Source organism: Paroedura picta, chromosome 2 (assembly GCF_049243985.1).
Source record: "Paroedura picta isolate Pp20150507F chromosome 2, Ppicta_v3.0, whole genome shotgun sequence".
NCBI classification, from domain to species: Eukaryota; Metazoa; Chordata; class Lepidosauria; order Squamata; family Gekkonidae; genus Paroedura; species Paroedura picta.
In genome coordinates, this window is record NC_135370.1 from 28,387,455 (window position 1) to 28,407,608 (window position 20,154).

A 20,154-nucleotide genomic window follows, 5' to 3' on the forward strand; every position below is an offset into this window, starting at 1 on the left:
TTTCTCCTGTCCTGCTGCATCTTCTTTCTACTGTTTTAGCTGCTGACTCGTCAAAACATGAGCAGAGCCCTCCTGGATCAGGCCAGTGGCCCATCCAGTCCAGCATCCTGGCTCACCCAGCGGCCCACCAGCTCCTCCGGTGGGAGGGCCAGCGGCAAGGACCAGGCCTGCCCCTGAGTTTGCCTCCTGACCCTGGGATTCAGAGGATTAGTGCCCCTGAATGGGGAGGATCCCTTTAGTCACAATAGCTCGCAGCCATTGACAGACTTCTCCTCCATGAATTGATCTCCTCCCCTTTGAAAGCTGCTTGTTCTTTTGGACATCATTGTTCCCCTCCTCGAATTTCACACCTCCCCCAAGCAAACATCCCAGCTGCTGTTTCTCGATTCTCCCACCCTCTCCCTGGAATGGCTGGCCCCAAGGGGGACTGTTTTTGCAACCTGGGGCCAATGGCCATTTGGCAGGAACTCATTCCCAGCCCGGTGGGACTGGTGGGAAAGGGCTCAGTCGAAGCTGCCAATCTGTCCCTGCACCCTTCTTCCCAATGCCAAGAACTCTCCCCTGACCAGGCCCCGAGGATCGGGGCCCCAGGGGGTGGCAAAGTGGACCCATCCCCTGCCCTCTCTCTGGAAAGAGGAACAGGGTCTTTCTCTCTGGTTTCTCAACGGTATCTACGTAGCCATCTTCTTGGACCCCACACATTGTTGCCTGGTTATTCTCCTTTTATTGTCCCCTCCCCTCTCCTTTTCTCTCTCCCTTTAGGGCTAGCAGAGACTATGCCAGCCTCCAAGTGGGGCCTGGGGATCCCCCAGAATTGCACCACATCTCCAGACGGCAGAGATCAGTGCCCCTGGAGGAAAGGGCGGCTTTGGAGGGGGGACTGGGTGGCCTTGGGCCCCACTGAGGTCCCTGTTCTCCCCACACTCCTCTTTCTGCAATGCCACCCGTTTGCTTTTTATAAACGCAGCCTCAGGAATGGCGGCCCTTTGGCACGTGAGAGCTGTGTCCCGGAGGCTCACCCTTGGGCCTGTCCTGCTTGCAAACGCGTCTGGATATTCCACTGGAATAGAAGCCCTGCTTTCCCCAGCCCTGGCCACGTCTGGCAGACTGACCTTCTCCGTGCCTTGGCTCATGCTAACGGCGTTGTCTTCTCTCCCTTTAGGACTTCTACGAGCAGACGATGAGCGCGTGCAATTCAGTGCTCACCAGCCTCCTGTCCGAGGTGCCCAACATGGATGGACTTCAAGAAATATTGATAGTAAGGGAACTAGTAACTCCTCTAAGGCCTAATAAAAGCATAGTATCCTAGAGTGGGAAGGGGCCACCCAGGCCATATAGTCCAAGCCCCTGCTTAATCCAGGATCGAACCGTAGAGTGGGAAGGGGCCGGACCAGCGTCTAGTCCAGCCCCCTGCTCAATGCAGGCCCAGCTTAAAGCCTCTATTCCATGGCATAGAGCAGGCATGCATGGCCTTTAGGGAGCTGCTTAGGTGGCCGACTTGGGATTTCCCTGGGCAGAGCCCAAGGAGAGGAGCATCCATCAAGGCCACCGCCCAAAGTGGCTGTTTTCTTGGGGTGAGCTGTTCTCTGCTCCCTGGAGGTCAGGAGAGGAACTCTAGATCAGCCTTTCTCTACTTTCTAACCATGGACAAAGCCCTGAAACATCCTTGGGGCTTCGACAAACCCCAGGAGGGGTGCGATCGTGCAGAATACGGTTGGGAAGCAGAGCTGTGGACACGCCCACTCGGGGGCCCACCCCTCCCCGCCCCCTCCGGGCCCATCACTGGCCGTTTTGGGAGGGGGGAGCAGACTGGCATGACCCTCTGCGGTCATATCACTGGAGGAAATGTGTGTACAAGACCCATCCCCTCCCACCCCTGCAGAAAACCCTTCCAGGGCTGTTCCAGGAAACCCGGGCTGAGGAAGCCTTCTCTAGGGGGGAGGGCGCTCAGGGGCCCCCGCAGCACGGCCTGCCCACAGCGAGGAACAAGCCAGCTCTCCAGTGGGGAGAGGACCAGCCCACCGAGAAAGGAAGGCCACTCCATGGGAGGGGAGAGCTGGGCAGGGCGGGGACCTCCGAGGGGTACGATGCCGTGGAGCCCACGCCAAACACCCATTGTTTTTGCCAGGGGAATTCATCTCTGCTCTCTGGCGAGGAGCCATCCTTCCCCTTTAGACCCCCCGAATTCTCTCTGTGCGTCTTCAGGGTGCCACTGGGCTCAAACCTTGTCCTTTCCCAACGGGCCGTTCTGGGAGTGGTCCTGGAACGGAGACTTTGCTGGGTCTGGTTTTGCTCTCTGTCTCCAGTGTGCTCTTTCTTCACAGCACACCAACGGCTGGATGGAATCGGAGATGCCCCACGAGCGGGAAAGAGCCGTGAGGAGCACCAGCCATGTGCTGAAGTTTGCCGCCGAACACCTCGATTTTGACGTGAGCATCCTTGGGAGCGGAAGAGCCCGTCCCAAGGGGCACATCCCGTGACCGAAATGCCGGGCATCTTGTTGGATCCCCCGAAGCAGCTCCAGCAGGGCTCTCCTGATGTTCTTGTGGAGGCCACAGCCTCTGGGCTCTGTTGCGGGCCTGCCCCAGGAACTGGCGGCCCCGCGTGGGACAGGAGGCTGGACTAGAGGGACCCCCACTGGTTGTGTGAGACCTCTGAACAAACAAGCAGCGTCTCATGAAACCTCCTGACCTGACAGCAACGCTGTTGAGTGTTTCAGGGGCTGCTGCAGCAGTGATGCCTCCCAGTGCAAATGCAGCCCGTCAGCTGCAGGGGAAGAAGTGGGGGTCCAGGGTGTTTCCCCTTCGAGGGGGAAGTGGGGGGGGCGAGTCTTCTCTCTGGGCCAGTGAGGCAGCCTGGGGCCCTGCAGGAGGAAAGCACGGCAGGCTTCCTGGGGGCCCCTTCCCACCTCCCTCTCCCTTTCAGGTCTCGCAGGAGTTTTCCTTGCTTGGCCAGCTGGTGGCGGTGTTGGGCATGCGGACCATGGACAGCGTGAAGGAGATTGGCCTGCAGGCGGCCCAAGCGATGTACCACCTCCACCACCTGACCATGAGCCAAATGGGTGAGGGGCATGCTGGGAAATCTGAAAACCACCAGCTCAAAGCTCACCTTTATTTATTTGTTTACTGTTGAACTGCTGATTCCGTCCTCTCCTGACAGACTCGGGGGAGGGGGGGGATCGCAGCACTATTAAAATGAGGACTCAGTAGTAGTACTCAGTAGAAGTACTCAGACTGTAAAGAAAGATTCCCTGATCTGTAGCCTGTACCTTTCTACCCATAGTTTAAATCTATGACTGTGGGTCCTATCCTCTGCCATCACCAGGAACTGTTCCCTGCCCTCCTCCAAATGACAACCTTTGAGATACTTTAAGCGAGCCGTCCTGTCCCCTCTCCACCTCCTCTTCCCCAGACCTTTCCTCACTTGGCTTGGCCATCTCCTCTTCACCGTCTCCATTTTGTCCATGTCCTTTCTGGAGTGGGGCCTCCAGAACTGGACATGGGATTCCAGGAGCAGTCTAAGCAATGTGGGATGTACGGTGGGACTCGGACATCCTGCAATTTTGATGGGATGCCTCTTTTCATACAGCCCAAGGCTGCCTTTGCCTCCTTTACCGCCGCATCACCCTGTCTGCTCGCCTTTAGCTTCCCGTCCCCAAGTGCCCCAAGATCTCATTCACACACCCTGCTTCCCTGAAGTGTCTCTCCCACCCAGAGTGCTTGGCTCCCTTTTTGGGACCCAAAGGGAGAACTCTGCACTCCTCCGTTCTCACTGGCCCCCTTTCCAGCATGTTCCGATCTCACTGAATTCCATCTCTGCCTTCGGGGGTGTTCTTCACAACTGAATCCCAACCAAGTAAAGTCCCAAATCCCCAAATACCTGCTATTTATATCCCATTAGCCCCCTCCCCGAGGAAATAAATTGGCCTTTCAGGGCTTCCTAAACTTTTCTAAGGTAGGGTCTCCCCCCCCTCCTCAGGGCACCCACAGTGTGGAAACGGCAAGATATAATGCAAAAGCGGCAGTAGGGACCAGTGGCCCATTCTGCACACACTGGATAATGCACTTTCAGTGCGCTTTTGCAGCTGGATTCTTCGAAAGGGCATTGAAAGCGCATCATCTAGCGGATGACCACATGTGGTCCTTCGACTAATTGGAGGTGGCCCCGAGGGACACCTTCTCCCCCCCACCCACCCTTCCCCCCCCCCGGCCCTTTACATTACAACACACTTCGGGTGTCCTTGTCTCCCATCACTCCCAGATGGGACTATCTCGTTGCAGAGAAACAAGCTCAGGGTAACCATTGATTTGTCATTGTCATGTGTTAAGATTTCCATGACAAGAAAATGTTCCTTATGTTCATTGTTGTGGCGTGTCTGTATCTTATTTTGAAGGGATGTTTAAACATTACCATAGCGATCAGAGAGCGTTAGGGCAGTGGTTGAGAGTAGAGGAGTAAACTACCCCCCCCCCACCGGGCCTCAGTAAAAGGCGTTGAGTGGTCCCCGGTGAGTGGTCCCCGGCGTTGAGTGGTCCCCGGTGATAAAAAGGTTGGGGACCACTGATCTAGCGTGTGCAGATGGGGCCCAGGCGGGCTGCCTGAAGTGGGGAACAGCCGGCGGATGGGGAAGAAACTAACGCTGACTTTTCCCTCCCGAAACATTCTGATTAGTTAAGGAGATGGACAAGAGACCCAAGAACAAGAAGGGGAATATCGTGAAATGGGAGCGAGAAGACCTTTTCATTTCCAGCCCTTCCGTCTTTCATAACGACGCCTCTAAAGTGGCCCAGGTACTTCCCGAGACCGCCGAAGGTCAGAGTCCTCTGTCCTCTCGGGCGAACCCTTGGTTTGATGACTGTGGGGTGGTAGGAGGGTCTTTTTAGCCACCTTGGGCTTTAATGGGGCGGGGCTTTTATGGGGTATGATCATGTCATCCGCCTTGAGTCCCAGGAGGAAGGCAGACTATACATTTAATAATACTAACAGAATCATCCTAAAAATAATCTCCCTCCCAGGCCTTTTCTTCTCCCGCCATCTTTCCAGTTGACTCCCATGGGTGTCCCCCTAAAACCACACTCCAGAAGGCCACGTGGCAGGTTTCCCTTTGGGTCTGGAAACTTTCTGGGCTGCGTTTTTAGCAGGACACCCATGGGAAGCCATTCACACTGAGCATGTCTGGGGAAAGTCCATCTCTGGAAGAGAGTGCTAGAGGAACTTCCCCCAGACATGCGCAGTTTGAATGTCCAGGTGAATTCTTTGAAGGTGCAGTTTGTGTAGCCAGCTTTTGGCCCCCCACAGGATTTCCAGAGCCCAAAATTCACAGGTAGTTTCCCCGCCTCTGCTTCGCCACCCTGGAATTCTTCTTTGTGGTCTCCCATCCACGTGTTAGCCAAGGCAGACCCTCTTGAGTTTCCGAGGTCTCATGAGACCAGGCTAGCCGCGGCCGGGAATAACAAAAGAGAAGCCCTTGTTGGATCAGGCCAGGGGACGAGTCAGTCCAACACTCGGGGTCTCACAGGGGCCAGAGCCCAGGGGCCTTCGGGAGGTCCACCAGCAGGGCCAGAACTCCTGCCTACTATTACTATAGGAATTTTGGAGGTCATTCATTCCTAGGGACCTCCATGCTACAGCCCTGAAAAACCTTCAGATTTGGCTGTTCCGATCATTCCAGGAGCGTTGCCATGTTGTTCTGCTGTAGAAGAGGTCGATTCAAGTCCAGTAGTACCTTAGGAATGAACCAGATTTTCTGGGTCTATGGCGTGGCCAAACTGTGGCTCTCCAGATGTCCATGGACTGAAATTCCCGCGCAGGGGTTCATGGGAGTTGTAGTCCATGGACATCTGGAGAGCCAGTTTGGCCTTCCCTGGAGACTTCAAGAGTCACAGCTTATTGGATATGTGAGAGAGAGCCAGTTACTGGACCGGAATCTCAGATTCAGATCACATATTGAAGCTGCTATACTGGAGAGGCAACTATGTGAATCTGCCCCCCTTTATCTGTGGGTGGCTCCTGCAAAGGCCAGTGGGCCTCTGACAAAATCCTCTCTTGTCCAGGACGGCTAGACAAAAGTTAGTTCCCCCTCAGGGTGCTGCAGGGCTCCTGCTTGGTCTCATTGCTCTTGCAGTTTTCCTTCCCGCTCGGTGTCGCCATGAACAGCCGGGGTGAGCAGCAGGTCCAAGGAACACCCTCTTTCTGCTTTCTCTCTGTGTCAGGCTTTCGGGGAGCACCTCAGCCCCGGTCAGCTCACAGAACTGGTTCTCAAAACCACCAGCAACCTGATTCACGGAGACAGACTCATCTCTCAGGCTGCATCAATGCTGCTGAGATCCTTCCTGGAAGAGTGCGGGACGGATGTGGAAGATGTGAGGAACAAGAGGAAATTGGGGGGGGGGGAGCTTGTCTGGTAGTTGTGGACAGGGGGGCAGAAAGGGGGGGTCCTGCCTCCTTCCCATATCAGCCCGGGAAGCTGCCCTGCGCTGAATTTGGAGTCCCTATGAATAAGAAAGGAGAGTTATCGAGGAGGAGGAAGCGTTGGTTCTTATATGCCGCTTTTCTCTACACAAAGGGGTCTCAAAGCGGCTTCCACTCGCCTTCCCTTTCCTCTCCCCACAACAGACTCCCTGTGAGGGAGGCGAGGCTGAGAGAGCCCCGATATGACTGCTCCGTTAGAACCGCTGTATCAGTAAAGAAGAGCTGGATTTCTGAAACCCGCTTTTCACTACTCAAAGGAGTCCGAAAGTGGCTTACAAATACCTTTTCCTCCCTCTCCCCACCCCAGAGGTAGGTGGGGCTGAGAGAGCTCTAAGGGAAACTGCTGTGCGAGAACAGCCCCAAAAGAACTGGGACTAGCCCAAGGTCCCCCAGATAGCTGCATGTGGAGGCGTGGATTCTAATAGGCTCCTCCAGATTGCAGTCCGCCACTCTCAGCCACGCTGGCTCTCTCAGGGAGCACAGTCCACAAATGCCTACCCATAAATAGGAGAATAGATGTCCTTGAAGGGGCCGCTAGGTTTTTGCAGGTTCCAGACGGTCTCTCTGGCCCCAAGCAATGGATCTTCCGACTCTAACTGAAAACTGGCTGGTGGCAAGGCAGGGGTGAGAGGGCAGGCAGGTTGTTGCCTTCATGGTCCCCTTTCCGTCCTGCAGCTGCCCTTGACTGTCAGGGAGATATACAGCCGCCTCCCCAACATCCGGGATGCCTTCACCAAGCAGGAGGCCAAGAGGGCCATCTGCTCCCTGGCATGCAGGCGTGTCGGCGGAGTGGTGGACTGCCTGCTGGAAGTCTCCGTGGGCTGTGATGGGTAGGTGGGGCAGCTGTTGAGGGTGGGTTGTGGGGAGGTTTGGGTGATGTTTGGGGAGAAACACAGCAGAGCAGGGCTCCCCAATGCGGTGCCCACGCCCTGATCTTTGGCCTGACACCTGCCAAGTGCTTTCGGGAAGCGGGCGGGGCTAGAGGGGGCTTCCCTGAGGGGCCGTGGGAGGTCCAGTCGGCTTGGCAGGGTGGGTGGGGAGATGGGGCTTTGGCGGCAGCTGCCCCCCTGACCCAGAGATCTCACCATGGGACGGAAGGCCTGCAGTTGGGGCCGCCAGTGGGAGTGTGAGCCAAAGCCTGAGTTTCCTTTCTTGCTCTGTTTTGAAAACCGCAGCAATGCCAAGGAGGTGTGGAAAGCCCTGGTTTCCGATCCCTATTCCAACACCAGGCTCCTGAGGCCGCTGCTGAAACGCCTGCAGGGCGAAGACCCCCGCTCGGAAAACTCTGGGAGGCGCAACAGCAAGTCCCTCCTGCCTCTGGCGGTACAAAGCCCCACCAGGACTGCTCTGGGTCCCTTTGGGCCGCCAGCTCCGGGTTGGGAAGAGCCTGGCCATCCAGGGCTGGGGAGGCTGGGCAGGAAATGTTTTGGAGGTGGGAGGAGGGATCTCAGAGGGGGGGACAGAATTCCCACACCACAGGAAAAGCTGTGTCTAAAACAGGACAGTTTGAGAAGCCGTAAGCCCACTTGCTTGCCGTCTTTTTCTTCATTGCCTTTTCCTTGCGGTGACATGCAAAACGGTCGTTTCTGCCAGGCCGCTTCCATCAGTTGAGCAAAAAAGCGCTTTGCAGTATTTTACGAGTAACAGGGGGCTTATAAGTCATGATTCTAGTGTAAAAATGCATTCATCATACCATCTCCCTGGTTGTTATGATTGTTGTTGCTTGTGATTCTTGTTCAGCTAAGTTATCTGTAATCTTTGCTGCCTTTAAAGGTGCTGTTGGACTCAACTTTTGTTGTGCTACTTCAGACTGAAACGGCTACGCACTTGAATGAATATGAATCCATAAGTATTAAAGAGTCCATTTCGTTTTGTACAAGACATTTTGACACTTAGGGGCTTTTTGCACGCCTTCAAAATAGCACAATGGTTGCCAATTGAAAACGCTACTGATTTGCTGTTTTGCACAACGTCGTCGACAATCTGCCACACACCTGAAAACAATCTGCAAAAAGCGCTTCCTTGTAACGCTTTCAGGGAAATCCCCAAAAGTGGATTCACCCTCCGGAAAGCGATACACTCCTGCAACCAATCTGCAACACTAGCGAAAAAGACCTGTGCGTTAACATTGTTGCGGTTTCTACAAAGTCCCTCCCCCTGGCTCTCTTCTCTGATCTTCCGGCGAAGCGATCGCCATTTTTTTTTCTCCGAGCGAGCGGGGATAAACGCACCAGCGAGCCTCTTTCTGTTTAGAGGCTTCCCTGGCTTCAGTCCCTCCCCTTTAGTCACTAAGCACAAACCACAGAAAAGCCCGTTTGCTGATGTATTTTCCCTTTATTTTTTACACATTCATTCAGCCGAAAATCGGGCCCGTGAGAGGGGGGGGGGATTTTTTTTTTCACTCGGAGGGAGCGTGGCAACGATCAAACGATCAAACGACAGCTCAAACACACTAGGCAGCTGGATGGGTCTCTCCGTTGCAACGAATCTACACAGATTCGTTGCAATGGGTCTGTTTTTTTTTAAAAAAAACCTTTCTTAAAGGGAAAGGGGCTGTTTGGGAGCATGCTAACGGCTGCCCATTGGCTGCCTGACGGCCAGGGGCGGGACGAGCTTGGCAATAGCGCTTCCTTTCTAGCGATTTCTGCCGAGACCTGAAGCCTGTGGGAAACGCTACAAAACGCAACTGGATTCCACTACAAAGGCAGGTATGCATAACGACGAATTCCACTATTTTAAATGGCGATTTTTCATTCAGTGACCAATTTGCTACAAAGATCCCGGTGCATAAAGCCCCTTACTGTTATCTGTAAGTCAATGAACTCTTAAAGATTCTCAAAATTCTAAGAGGACGTTGTTCTCTTAACTGGAAAAAAGAGGCAAGCATCCATCCAGAAAAATAATTGATGCTGCACAATCGATAAAGGCTTCCCAAGTGAAGGTGACATCAGCAGCCAAGGAGAATTGTTACCCGTAAGCCTTTGTTCCTGGAAATTGTAAAAAGAAATTTGCTTCGACCATAGCTGCTGAAAGCTTTTTGGCAGAAACCATTGTTTTGGGTGTCGCTACAGCCAAAACCAAATTCAGAAAAAGAGAGCAAGTTTGTTGATTGCATCTAAAATTGTCCTGTTTTAGACGCAGGTTTTCCCCTCCTGAGTCTTCTGCCTTGTAGTTGTGGTGGAGGGATGGTGCCTAATGCCAGACCTGCAGAGTAGCCCTTGTCTCCGGGGGAACTGGTCTCTGTGGTCTGGAACTCAGCCCCTGGTCTCTGCGCAGGGTCCGCAGGAGGGGCTGCCTGGCAGGTTCTCTGGTTCTTGGTTGCCTCTATTGAATCCATTCCTCCTTCTCCTCCCCCCAGGCCACCAATGCCTTGCGCTGGATCCTGACCCTGCCCAACGCGGCTGAAGTTGTCCGGGAAAAATTCCCACACCTGCTGATAGCGCTGGTGACTCAAATCAGTTACTCCCTGGGATCGAGCAGGAAAGGATCCAGGAGGTCCAATTATTCTGAGGCCTCAGAACCATCCGGAGTAGTGAGGTAAGAAGCCAAGATCGGAGATGGGCCCGGTTCTGCTCTCCCATGAGACAGGGACGGATCTCACCTGTCCTTCAGCTACAAGCTACTCGCTTCCCCCCACAATGGCAGCTTACGTCTTTTCCCCTCCTCCATTTTATCCTCACAACAACCCTATGAGGTAGGCTAGGTGGAGAGCATGCGATGGGCCCATGGACATCCACTGAGATTTCACAACATGGGATTCAGACTTTGTCCTCCTGGATCCTGTCTGCGCCGGAGGAGTGAAGTAGCACGTGTATTTTAGGAATGTCCTGGTCTTTTCCAAACACTCTGCCCGTGTCCTCATTGGCTCCTGCTCCTTTGAGCACACTTGCTCCCAATTGCTTTGGGAAGAAAACTATTAGTCAGTTAGACTGTTAGGACCATCTCTCTCCTCTCTTCTTCACAAAGCTGCTTCTTTTCTCAATAAGCTATTTATTCTTCCAGCAGCCAGGGCATCTATAAACTCTGCCAACAGAAAGGATGACCACAAAAGGTCTGCAGAGGAAGGCAATGGCCACCCACCTCTGCCTTCCATTGGTCTTGGAAGCCCCTTCCGGGGGTCCCCATCAGTCACTTGCCCTTGGAGGGCTCTGAGGTGTGTCTGTGCCCTCCACAGTGGCCATACCCCTGATTTGGCCAGGCCAGGCAAGGCTAGGCTAGCAGCAAAACCCAAGCAATAGACATGCAAAGTGTGGCTCTCCAGATGGCCATAGACAAAATGGCCAGATGGACTTGGACTACAGTTCCCATGAGCGCCTGCCAGCAGGGGCCACCCCTGTCCTTAGAGGCGGTCCGGCTGGGCAAAACGGCTTCTGGGGACACCTTCTCCTTTGCTCCGTTCAGCTCTGGCGTCCAGGCCCTGAAGAACCTCATCGCATGCATGGGCTTCTGCAGGGCGTACAACATACTGACGATACAAGGCACCTGGGACAAACTGCAGCAGCCGGGTACTTTCTTCGAAGGGGTTTTTGAGCTCGTCAGGTAAGAAGAGGCAGGCCAAGAGGGACGGGCCGGCCGGCCAGAAGGAGCCAGCTGCCTCACTAGAGAGCCTTTGGCGGTGGAGCAGAGAATCGGTGGGATTGGGGGCAGGGGGGACCTGAGTGGAGGAGAGGGCGAGGGAGTCCTCCCTCCCTAGCAGCCCTTTTCTCTAGGGGGACAGATCTCCGTCCCCTGGAGAGGAGCTGTGGAACGGGGGAGCCCCAGCTCCTACCTGGGGTCTGGCATCCCCGTTGTCCATTAGATGCTGCTTCCTAAAAGACAGCACTTTCGTTGGGGCTCACTCTGCAGCCTCCTGAGACAGATTGGGGGATGCCGCATGCGCTGCAGCCGCCACAGGGGTAGCAGGGCCCAGCCGTTCCTGACTTTGAAACTTCGGAGTCGCTGACCCTTTGGGGATTTCGTGTTTTCCCCACACAGGGAGCTGTTCAAGTTCAACAAAGCGCACATGGTGATGACCTTCAAACTGGCCAACGCGTATGTGTACCATCACGAGCTGAAGGAGAGGACAGTTGGAATGGCTTTTTTCACCGAGGTGAGCCCTGGATGACCGGGACACATGCAGACACTTGTGCTGGGTCAATCCGTGGATCGTGGCCTACTGGACTCTTGACCTCCTTGAACCCGTTCCCAGCCAGGCAGGACCACAAGGAGCTCTCCCTGGGGGCACCAAGACTCTGTCCCATTCCCGGCTCTCTTGCTGCTTCTCCTCCGGGGTGTGTGGCGTAGCCAGCAGACCTGGGGGCTGTCTGGCAGCCAGGCCAGGGGCGTGGGCAGGTGGTTGGCCCTTTCCTGGCTCTGCATCCTGACCCCTCGTGTTCCTGGGAGGAACTGCCCCCCAACCCCTTGGAGGCCTCCCCTCCAGAGACTGGCCAGGGCATTGGCTTGTCTCCGGAGATCGGATGGGATCGGGCTTGCTGGAGCTCCCTTCCCGGCGGTGGGGAGGGTGAGGGTTGTCGGGAGGATTGCCCAGAGATCCCTGGAGACCGGGGGGCAGAGGCTGGGGGGTGCTGCTGGGGGGAGAGTGTCCTGCCACCCCGTCGACCTTCCAGAGCTGCCCATTTCACCAGGGGAATGGGTCTCTGCGGCCTGGAGGGAAAGCAGGAGATCTCCCGCCCCCCCCCCCAGGAGGTGGAGGACTTCGGGGGTCGCTGAGGTCATTCCAAGGTCCGGGGCAAGGACCACGACGGTTTCCACGTGAGGAGGCCTACCTTGTCTGAGCCTCCCCTTGGATTTCCTTGGGAGGCTGAGAGTCGACTCTCGCCTCTCCGCATCTGGGCTTTTCTCCCCTCCTTTCCCAGGCTGGAATTCAAGAGTCCCACGGAGGCAGCCTCCCATCATGCTCTGCTCCCTTGCCCTTTCCCCCAAAATGTGTTTTTTACAACATGGAACAAAAACCAAAAGGGGGGGACCCGGAAGTGGAACCCTAAAAACCCAACGGGTGACAGTTAGGACCTTCAAGGGTGTAAGGACTTTCATATTACTTTTATTGTGCACAATTTTTTTTACAAAGCCAAGGAACTAAAAACATCTATGCAGCGCAAAGGCTATTGCAAAACAGTGTGCCTTGCATTCTATGAACCACTGGAACGACCAAGACGCTCTAGGGGCCGATGTGTTCTAAGGGCCGAAGCGCTCGGGGGGCCGATCTGCTCGAAGGGCTGGAGTGCCTCGGAAGGGGGGGGGGCCTGGAAAGACCCCTCCTCTCCAGGCAGCACAGTTCTGTTCCCCCAGCTTTGATGGGCAGACTCCATGGCCTTGTCCCCCAAAGCACCCCCCATCCCCAGCCGTTTCCTCCCCCGTGGCAGGCAGCTGGAAGCCCTGTGGGCTGTTTCCTGGGCCTTCTCTCCCCTCGCCATTGTCGTCCCCCAAGCACTGCAGACACACAGTGCAACATCTGTCGTGAGCTTTCTAAGTGACCTCGCAATCCCGTGCATTTGACCATTGGGAGGATTGTTTTAATGAGCCGTGCTTTCCTGTTGTTACCTGCTGTCATGTGCCCCGAGCCAGTATCGTGGAGGGGCCGTGATCTCAGTCCAAGGAGCCCACGTAATCCATAGAGAGTCCACCTCCTAGAGGGGAACGGATCTTCCTCTGTGGCCTGGGCATCAGGAGGGGGGTGGTCCTGTTTGCCCTTGCTCACGACGGGGGTCTTGTGCCTCAGCTCCTGTTCCACAGAGACATCGGACTGAGGTTTGTGAAGCAGGACATCCTGGACGTCCTCAGAGAATGGATGGACCAACCGTGTCCACAAATGCAGCTGTTCGGTATCCGAGGCCTGGGACACCTGCTGCAACACAACCTGGAAGTAAGAGGATGCCCGCGGGGAGCGGTCCCATAGGATGGCCAGCTCTGGATCGAGAAGAGCCTGGAGCTCTGGGGGGTGGAGCCTGGGGAGGAACAGATTTGGGAAAGGACTTCCTTGGGAAAGACTCCTTTGCGCAGAGAGAGAGAGAGAGAGAGATGAAAAGGTGGGATTTGCTGCCAGAGGACGTTGGGATGGCCAAGGAACAGACAGCTTGAAAAGGGGACTAGACCGATGAACGGAGGACAAGTCTCTCACTGGCTACTAGCCATGGGGACTGAGGGGAACCTCCACATCCAGAGACAGTCCACCTCTGAATCCCAGAGCCAGGAGGCAACCTTAGAGGAAGGCCTCAGGCTCTACTCCCTGTTGCTGGTCATCCTGAAGAACTGGTTGGCCCCTGTGTGAGACCGGATGGTGTGATAGAAGATAGAGACAGAGTTCAACGAGATCTGAACACAATGGGGAAATGGGGAAATGAGAACAAGATGCAATTTAATAAAGATAAGTGTAAAGTTCTGCATCTGGGTCAGAAAAATGCAAAGCATGCCTACTGGATGGGGGATACGCTTCTAGGTAACACTGTGTGTGAACGAGACCTTAGAGTACTTGTGGATTGTAAACTAAACATGAGCAGGCAGTGTGATGCAGCGGTAAAAAAGGCAAATGCCATTTGGGGCTGTATCAACAGGGGCATCACATCAACATCACTAGATGTCATAGTCCCATTGTATACGGCACTGGTCAGACCACACCTGGAGTACTGTGTGCAGTTCTGGAGGCCTCACTTCAAGAAGGACGTAGATAAAATTGAAAGGGTACAGAGTAGAGCGACGAGGATGATCTGGGGCCAAGGGACCAAGCCCTATGAAGATAGGTTGAGGGACTTGGGAATGTTCAGCCTGGAGAAAAGGAGGTTGAGAGGGGACATGATAGCCCTCTTTAAGTATTTGAAAGGTTGCCACTTGGAGGAGGGCAGGATGCTGTTTCTGCTGGCTGCAGAGGAGAGGACATGCAGTAATGCGTTTAAACCTCAAGTACAACGATATAGGCTAGGTATCAGGAAAAAGGTTTTCACAGTCAGAGTAGTTCAGCAGTGGAATAGGCTGCCTAAGGAGGTGGTGAGCTCCCCCTCACTGGCAGTCTTCAAGCAAAGGCTGGATACACACTTTTCTTGGGTGCTTTAGGATGCTTAGGACTGATCCTGCGTTGAGCAGGGGGTTGGACTAGATGGCCTGTATGGCCCCTTCCAACTCTTCTATGATTCTATGATAGACGATCCAGCAGGGCTCTTCCGATGCTCTCAGGAAGGCCTCGCCCTCTCTGCCCTGTTCTTGGCCCTCCAGGGGGACTGTGTGAGGCAGGGTGCTGGGCTAGATGGGCCACTATGATTCTATGATAGACGATCCAGCAGGGCTCTGCCCTGTTCTTGGCCCTCCAGGGGGACTGTGCTGGGCTAGATGGGCCACTGGTCTGACCCAGCAGCGCCCTTCTTAGGTTTTTAGGAAGGCCTCGGGCCCTATGCCCTGTGGTTGGCTGCCCAAGCTCTTCCCTAACAAAGTGCCCTCCCCAAAGCTCCGGGAATTTCCCAGCCTGGGACTGGACAACCTTGCCTGGGAGGAAGGAAGAATTCCCGCCAGCTGATTGAAAGGAGGTCTCTCTGAGCTCACCATCAGCTGCATCCCTCCCTTGGTCACGCGCGCTCTCTTTGGACCGCGAGGGGCAACATTCTGTCAGGAGAGAAAAGTCAGAGGCAGAATGAGTCCTGCTCTCGGTTGGCGGCACAGGCCATGTGCCTGCGCAGGGAGCCCGGAAGAAAGGCCTGAGCGTGTCTCACCCTCGGTGTGGCCACCTGGTCTCATCCCTCATTTCCTCCCTTCAGGACGAGTCTCTGGAGGCCCTCCTGACTCCTCTCACGACTAGCGCTGTCAGCATGGACAAATGCATTGTGAAGGAGACCATCAAAACCCTGCAGTCGGTGTTCGATAGAATCGAAATGAAAAAATACACCTCCCTTTGCGTCCAACTGATCCAAACAATGCTCCAGTATTTCCATGATGTAAGGCAGCAAGCAGGCAAGACCGTACCGTTGCCACCTCCGTACCGTTGTCCTATTGTATAAAAACCAACTCTTCTTGTTCTTCGCTCTTTCCTTCGGCCCCAAATTCATCCCCAGAGATTGTCAGAAGCCTGATGCGCTGAACTGAGGGGTCCCAAGAAGGAAGGGTGCATTTGCTCCAAAGCATTAGATGGCCACTTGATTGATTTAGCCACCACCTCCCCCCCCCCCACCTCCCATCAAGGCCCCCGGAATTTGGGATTGACTGACTGGGTTCCCATTCGTTTTAGGAGGATGACGAATTGAGAAGAATCTCCAAGGAGCTCGTTGAGACTTTAATGAATGGGGTGGCCGTGTCAGATGGCAACTGACACTCCGTCAAGGAGGTAATCTTCCGTAGCCAGGTGCCCCTGCTGATCCAGCTAGCAGATCCTGTCACCAGAGACGTGAGCAGGGGGACAGAAAGCCATTTTGGGACGGTCTGTGTGTTACCCAAATTGCTGAACACGTGTCCTAAAACACGTATCTTTGAGCTTGTGGGGAATATTAGCTCAAATGCTGCGAGAGGGGGGTAACTTAGCGTTATCGGATCGTTACCTATGTCTACGAGGGCTTATTACGCCTGTGGGAACTCAAGGCAAACACAGATTTAAAGGTAAAATATTAATATAAGCTTTTATTGAAAGGAAAATAACAAAAGTACACACAAATAGCTAACACACATACAAGCAGACATATAGAGAAGGGGGAGGAAGAGTGGAAGGCTTGATAGTTACCTGTCCGAGGAGTGGTGGGTCAGAGGAAGGAGCACGAACCAGCGTGGGAGGTCCCGGGTTGGAAGACACTCAGAGTGGCTGTGTGAAGCCACAGTTTTTATAGGATTTTGGGAAGGGGGCTATGTTACAAGGCTCAGGTAAGCATGTGCTGGAAGTTTCCAGGGTCCCCAGAGATTAGGACAATACCTGGCCAAGTGGGGGGGTGATGGCCGTAAATGGATTTGGATAAAGGTATTAATGGCTCTGAGGAAGAGAGCCATCAGGTCTAGCTGGCAGGATGTGGGGAGGAGATTTCCCCTGGCAGAGGGGCCAAGTGTGAAAAATGTTGCAAGACAAAGGATTTTCCTATGAGCCCTTAGGCAAACAGGAGGAAGCCAGTCCACTCGCTTAGAAATACAATGGGGAGGGGGGGTAAACTGATGCAAGCTTGAGTCCAGAGGCACCTCTGGGTCAGGCAAAGGCTGTCATTCCAAACTTAAGGCAGAGATGGAGTCTGGCCTGGCTTGGCCGACCCTAGCAGTGTTGTCTTGGCTTTAGCTTAAGCCTAGACTAGTGTGTGGTGCCATTGGTTATAGAAGACAGTGTGCCTGTCAATGAGGCAGGGGGCCCTGCCACACTTAACATGTGTGCTTGGTCTGTTTCGCCTGGAGAGAAGACGATTACCAACTTCTAGTAACAGAATCAATGGGATGAAATGAATTCAAAAGCCTGTTCCACTGAGGAACCGCTCTCACTGTCGGAAACTTCTTCCGGATGTTTGGACGGAATTTCTTTTGAATTTATTTCATCCCATTGGTTCTGGTCTGCAACTCTGGATTTCCTCAGAGGTCTCCCATCCATGGACTAACCGGGGTTGACCCTCTTTAGCTTCCGGTGCTGGACAGATCTTGACTGGTTCCCCCTCCCCCGGTGAGCTAGGAGACCAGTGAGCCATTCTTCCATAGCAGGGCTGTAAAAGTATGTTTGCATGCCCCCACCACCACGCCTTGTAGTCGGGGACCGCCTCCGAGGGTGGGAGAGAGCCGGCGGCCCGGCCACAGCAGCTACATGTAAACGCACATGCGCAGTTGCCGCGCATGTGCGTTTTCACCACTAGGTGGCGCTAACGCGCATGCGCAGAACAGCCACACGTGTGCATTTTCGGCAGCAGGGGCGCAAACACGCACGCGCGGCAGCTCCTTTCGCTGCGGGGGGAGGGGAAGGCAGGCGCGGCCGCTGGCGGCCCGGTGCCATGGCCTTAACGGCCCGGTACCGGGGCACGGACCGGGGGTTGGAGACCTCTGCCGTAAATATCATGAGTTCCTCTGAGACAGTTGTGGCTTCCCAAAAGAAGCAGCTTAGGTGGGAGGAACAACCCAAAGGAGACTAAGGAAAGGATGTAGTTTGAGGGCAGAAGAGCTTCAGGTAGGGTCCCCAGGTGCCCACTTCAAGCCAGACACTTCCTGTGATGGCAGCCCTTGTCCACCCAAGTGAGAAGTATCAGGTGCCCTCCAAGGCTGGCGGGCAGAAGCAAGACCCAAACCATGACCATTTCTGCATAGAGGTGGACAATTCATGCCACCTCCTGCTTGTAAAAGTGTGATTGTAAACTGCACACTTGACCGCTCGCTGATGGGAGACCCCTCCCGCATTATTCTGCCATCTCATCATGGCTTTTCCCTTCCCAACAAGGTGGCGGAGAAGTCGGAAGTGTGTCCAACCTGCAGGTTTCTTCCTGCTCCTCAGGTTGTCAATCATTGTAAGCCACCAATCCCTTCTCAGTGGTGGTTTTGGGGATTCAAACATTCCCTTCTTCTTCTTCTTCTTCTTCTTCTTCTTCTTCTTCTTCTTAAGAGTAGTTGCAAACAGTAATTGCCTCTATGGGTGCCTCACATCAGCAGATCCTTCATGGATGCTCCTTGCTTGCTTCTGCAAAGCACGCTGACCTTCTCTTCCTCAAAAAGGAGGAAGTGGGTGGGGTAGCTCAGATTAAACAGAGCACATGGCTCAGAATTCCCTGCAATCTCACAGTGATCATTAGGTGTCACTAGTGAGCTGCTTACACTGCTGAACAACAGCCCCACAGGGCTGACTTCACCAAATTGCTTGCTGATTGCCATTCCAACACAGTTCTCTTAGGGCTGTTTCCGCAGAGCAGTCCTGTCAGAGGTGTCTGTTGTGGGAGAGGAAGGGCACGGTCCCACTTCGGGACTCCTTGGGGTCGTGGATATTTAAAATATAGATATAAATTAGAAGATCTCCTTTTCCCAATTCCTCAGGGCAGCTAAGGAATTGTAATTGTAAAATTATTGCAGCGTAGTATCATAGAGTTGGATCAGCCCCAAGCATCTGGGATAAGGATCTGTCCAGTCACTGCTTGAAGACAACCAGGGACGGGGAGCTCCCCACCTCCTTAGGCAGCCCCTTCCACTACTGAACTAGACTCCTAGAATCCTAGAGTGGGAAGGGGCCATGCAGGCCACCTAATCCCACCCCCTGCTCAGTGCAGGATCAGCCTTAAGCATCCAGGAGAAGGATCTGTCCAGCCGCTGCTTGATGACGGCCAATGAGGGGGAGCTCCCACCTCCTCATGCAGCCCATCCCACTGCTGAAGTACTCAGACTGTAAAGAAAGATTCCCTGATCTGTAGCCTGTACCTTTCTACCCATAGTTTAAATCTATGACTGTGGGTCCTATCCTCTGCCATCAACTGTTCCCTGCCCTCCTCCAAATGACAACCTTTGAGATACTTTAAGCGAGCCGTCCTGTCCCCTCTCCACCTCCTCTTCCCCAGACCTTTCCTCACTTGGCTTGGCCATCTCCTCTTCACCATCTCCATTTTGTCCACGTCCTTTCTGGAGTGGGGCCTCCAGAACTGGACATGGGATTCCAGGAGCAGTCTAATCAATGTGGGATGTACGGTGGGACTCGGACATCTTGCGATTTTGATGGGATGCCTCTTTTCATACAGCCCAAGGCTGCCTTTGCCTCCTTTACCGCCACATCACCCTGTCTGCTTGCCTTTAGCTTCCCGTCCCCAAGTGCCCCAAGATCTCATTCACACACCCTGCTTCCCTGAAGTGTCTTTCCAGCATGTTCAGATCTCACTGAATTCCATCTCTGCCTTCGGGGGTGTTCTTCACAACTGAAACCCAACCAAGTAAAGTCCCAAATCCCTAAATACCTGCTATTTATATCCCATTAGCCCCCTCCCCGAGGAAATAAATTGGCCTTTCAGGGCTTCCTAAACTTTTCTAAGGTAGGGTCTCCCCCCCCTCCTCAGGGCACCCACAGTGTGGAAATGGCAAGATATAATGCAAAAGCGGCAGTAGGGACCAGTGGCCCATTCTGCACACACTGGATAATGCACTTTCAATGCGCTTTTGCAGCTGGATTCTGCGAAAGGGCATTGAAAGCGCATCATCTAGCGTAGTGATCCCCAACCCGTGGGCTGCGGACCACACGTGGTCCTTCGACTAATTGGAGGTGGGCCCTGAAGGATACCTTCTCCCCCCCCCCCGGCCCTTTACTTCATCCCCCCCCAGGCCCTTTACATTACAACACACTTCGGGTGTCATTGTCTCCCATCACTCCCAGATGGGACTATCTCGTTGCAGAGAAGCAAGCTCAGGGTAACCATTGATTTGACATTGTCATGAGTTAAAATTTCCATGAAAAGAAAATGTTCCTTATGTTCATTGTTGTGGCATGTCTGTATCTTATTTTGAAGGGATGTTTAAACAGTACCAGGGCAGGGCATCCCTAGCCTAGCCACAACGGAGCCACGCTATAGCCTGCCCGCAGGCGAAGACAGCCGTCCACCAGAAGGAGCCGCCGAGGAGACGCCGCCGGCACCGCACACACCACCAAGCCGCCTGGGAGCCGCCGCCGGACCCGCCGAGGAGCCACCGCCGCCGCCGCACACACCACCAAGCCGCCCGGGAGCCGCCGCCCGACCCGCCGAGGAGCCGCCGCCGCCGCACACACCGCCAAGCCGCCCGGGAGCCGCC

General features: G+C 54.4%; 1 protein-coding gene across 1 annotated transcript in view; it reads left to right on the forward strand.

The window, feature by feature from the left end:
* Positions 1–20,154, forward strand: part of LOC143828403 (maestro heat-like repeat family member 5) — a 29,260-nt gene extending 9,106 nt beyond the window's left edge. Inside the window, exons 8-21 of the mRNA XM_077318835.1 lie at positions 1,163–1,258; positions 2,325–2,429; positions 2,926–3,061; positions 4,672–4,790; positions 6,213–6,362; positions 7,147–7,301; positions 7,647–7,794; positions 9,830–10,008; positions 10,873–11,010; positions 11,446–11,560; positions 13,190–13,333; positions 15,213–15,389; positions 15,680–15,775; positions 19,875–20,154. Coding sequence (XP_077174950.1) covers positions 1,163–1,258; positions 2,325–2,429; positions 2,926–3,061; positions 4,672–4,790; positions 6,213–6,362; positions 7,147–7,301; positions 7,647–7,794; positions 9,830–10,008; positions 10,873–11,010; positions 11,446–11,560; positions 13,190–13,333; positions 15,213–15,389; positions 15,680–15,760 — 1,743 coding nt within the window. The 3' untranslated portion in view covers positions 15,761–15,775; positions 19,875–20,154. The remainder of the gene's footprint in view (positions 1–1,162; positions 1,259–2,324; positions 2,430–2,925; positions 3,062–4,671; positions 4,791–6,212; positions 6,363–7,146; positions 7,302–7,646; positions 7,795–9,829; positions 10,009–10,872; positions 11,011–11,445; positions 11,561–13,189; positions 13,334–15,212; positions 15,390–15,679; positions 15,776–19,874) is intronic.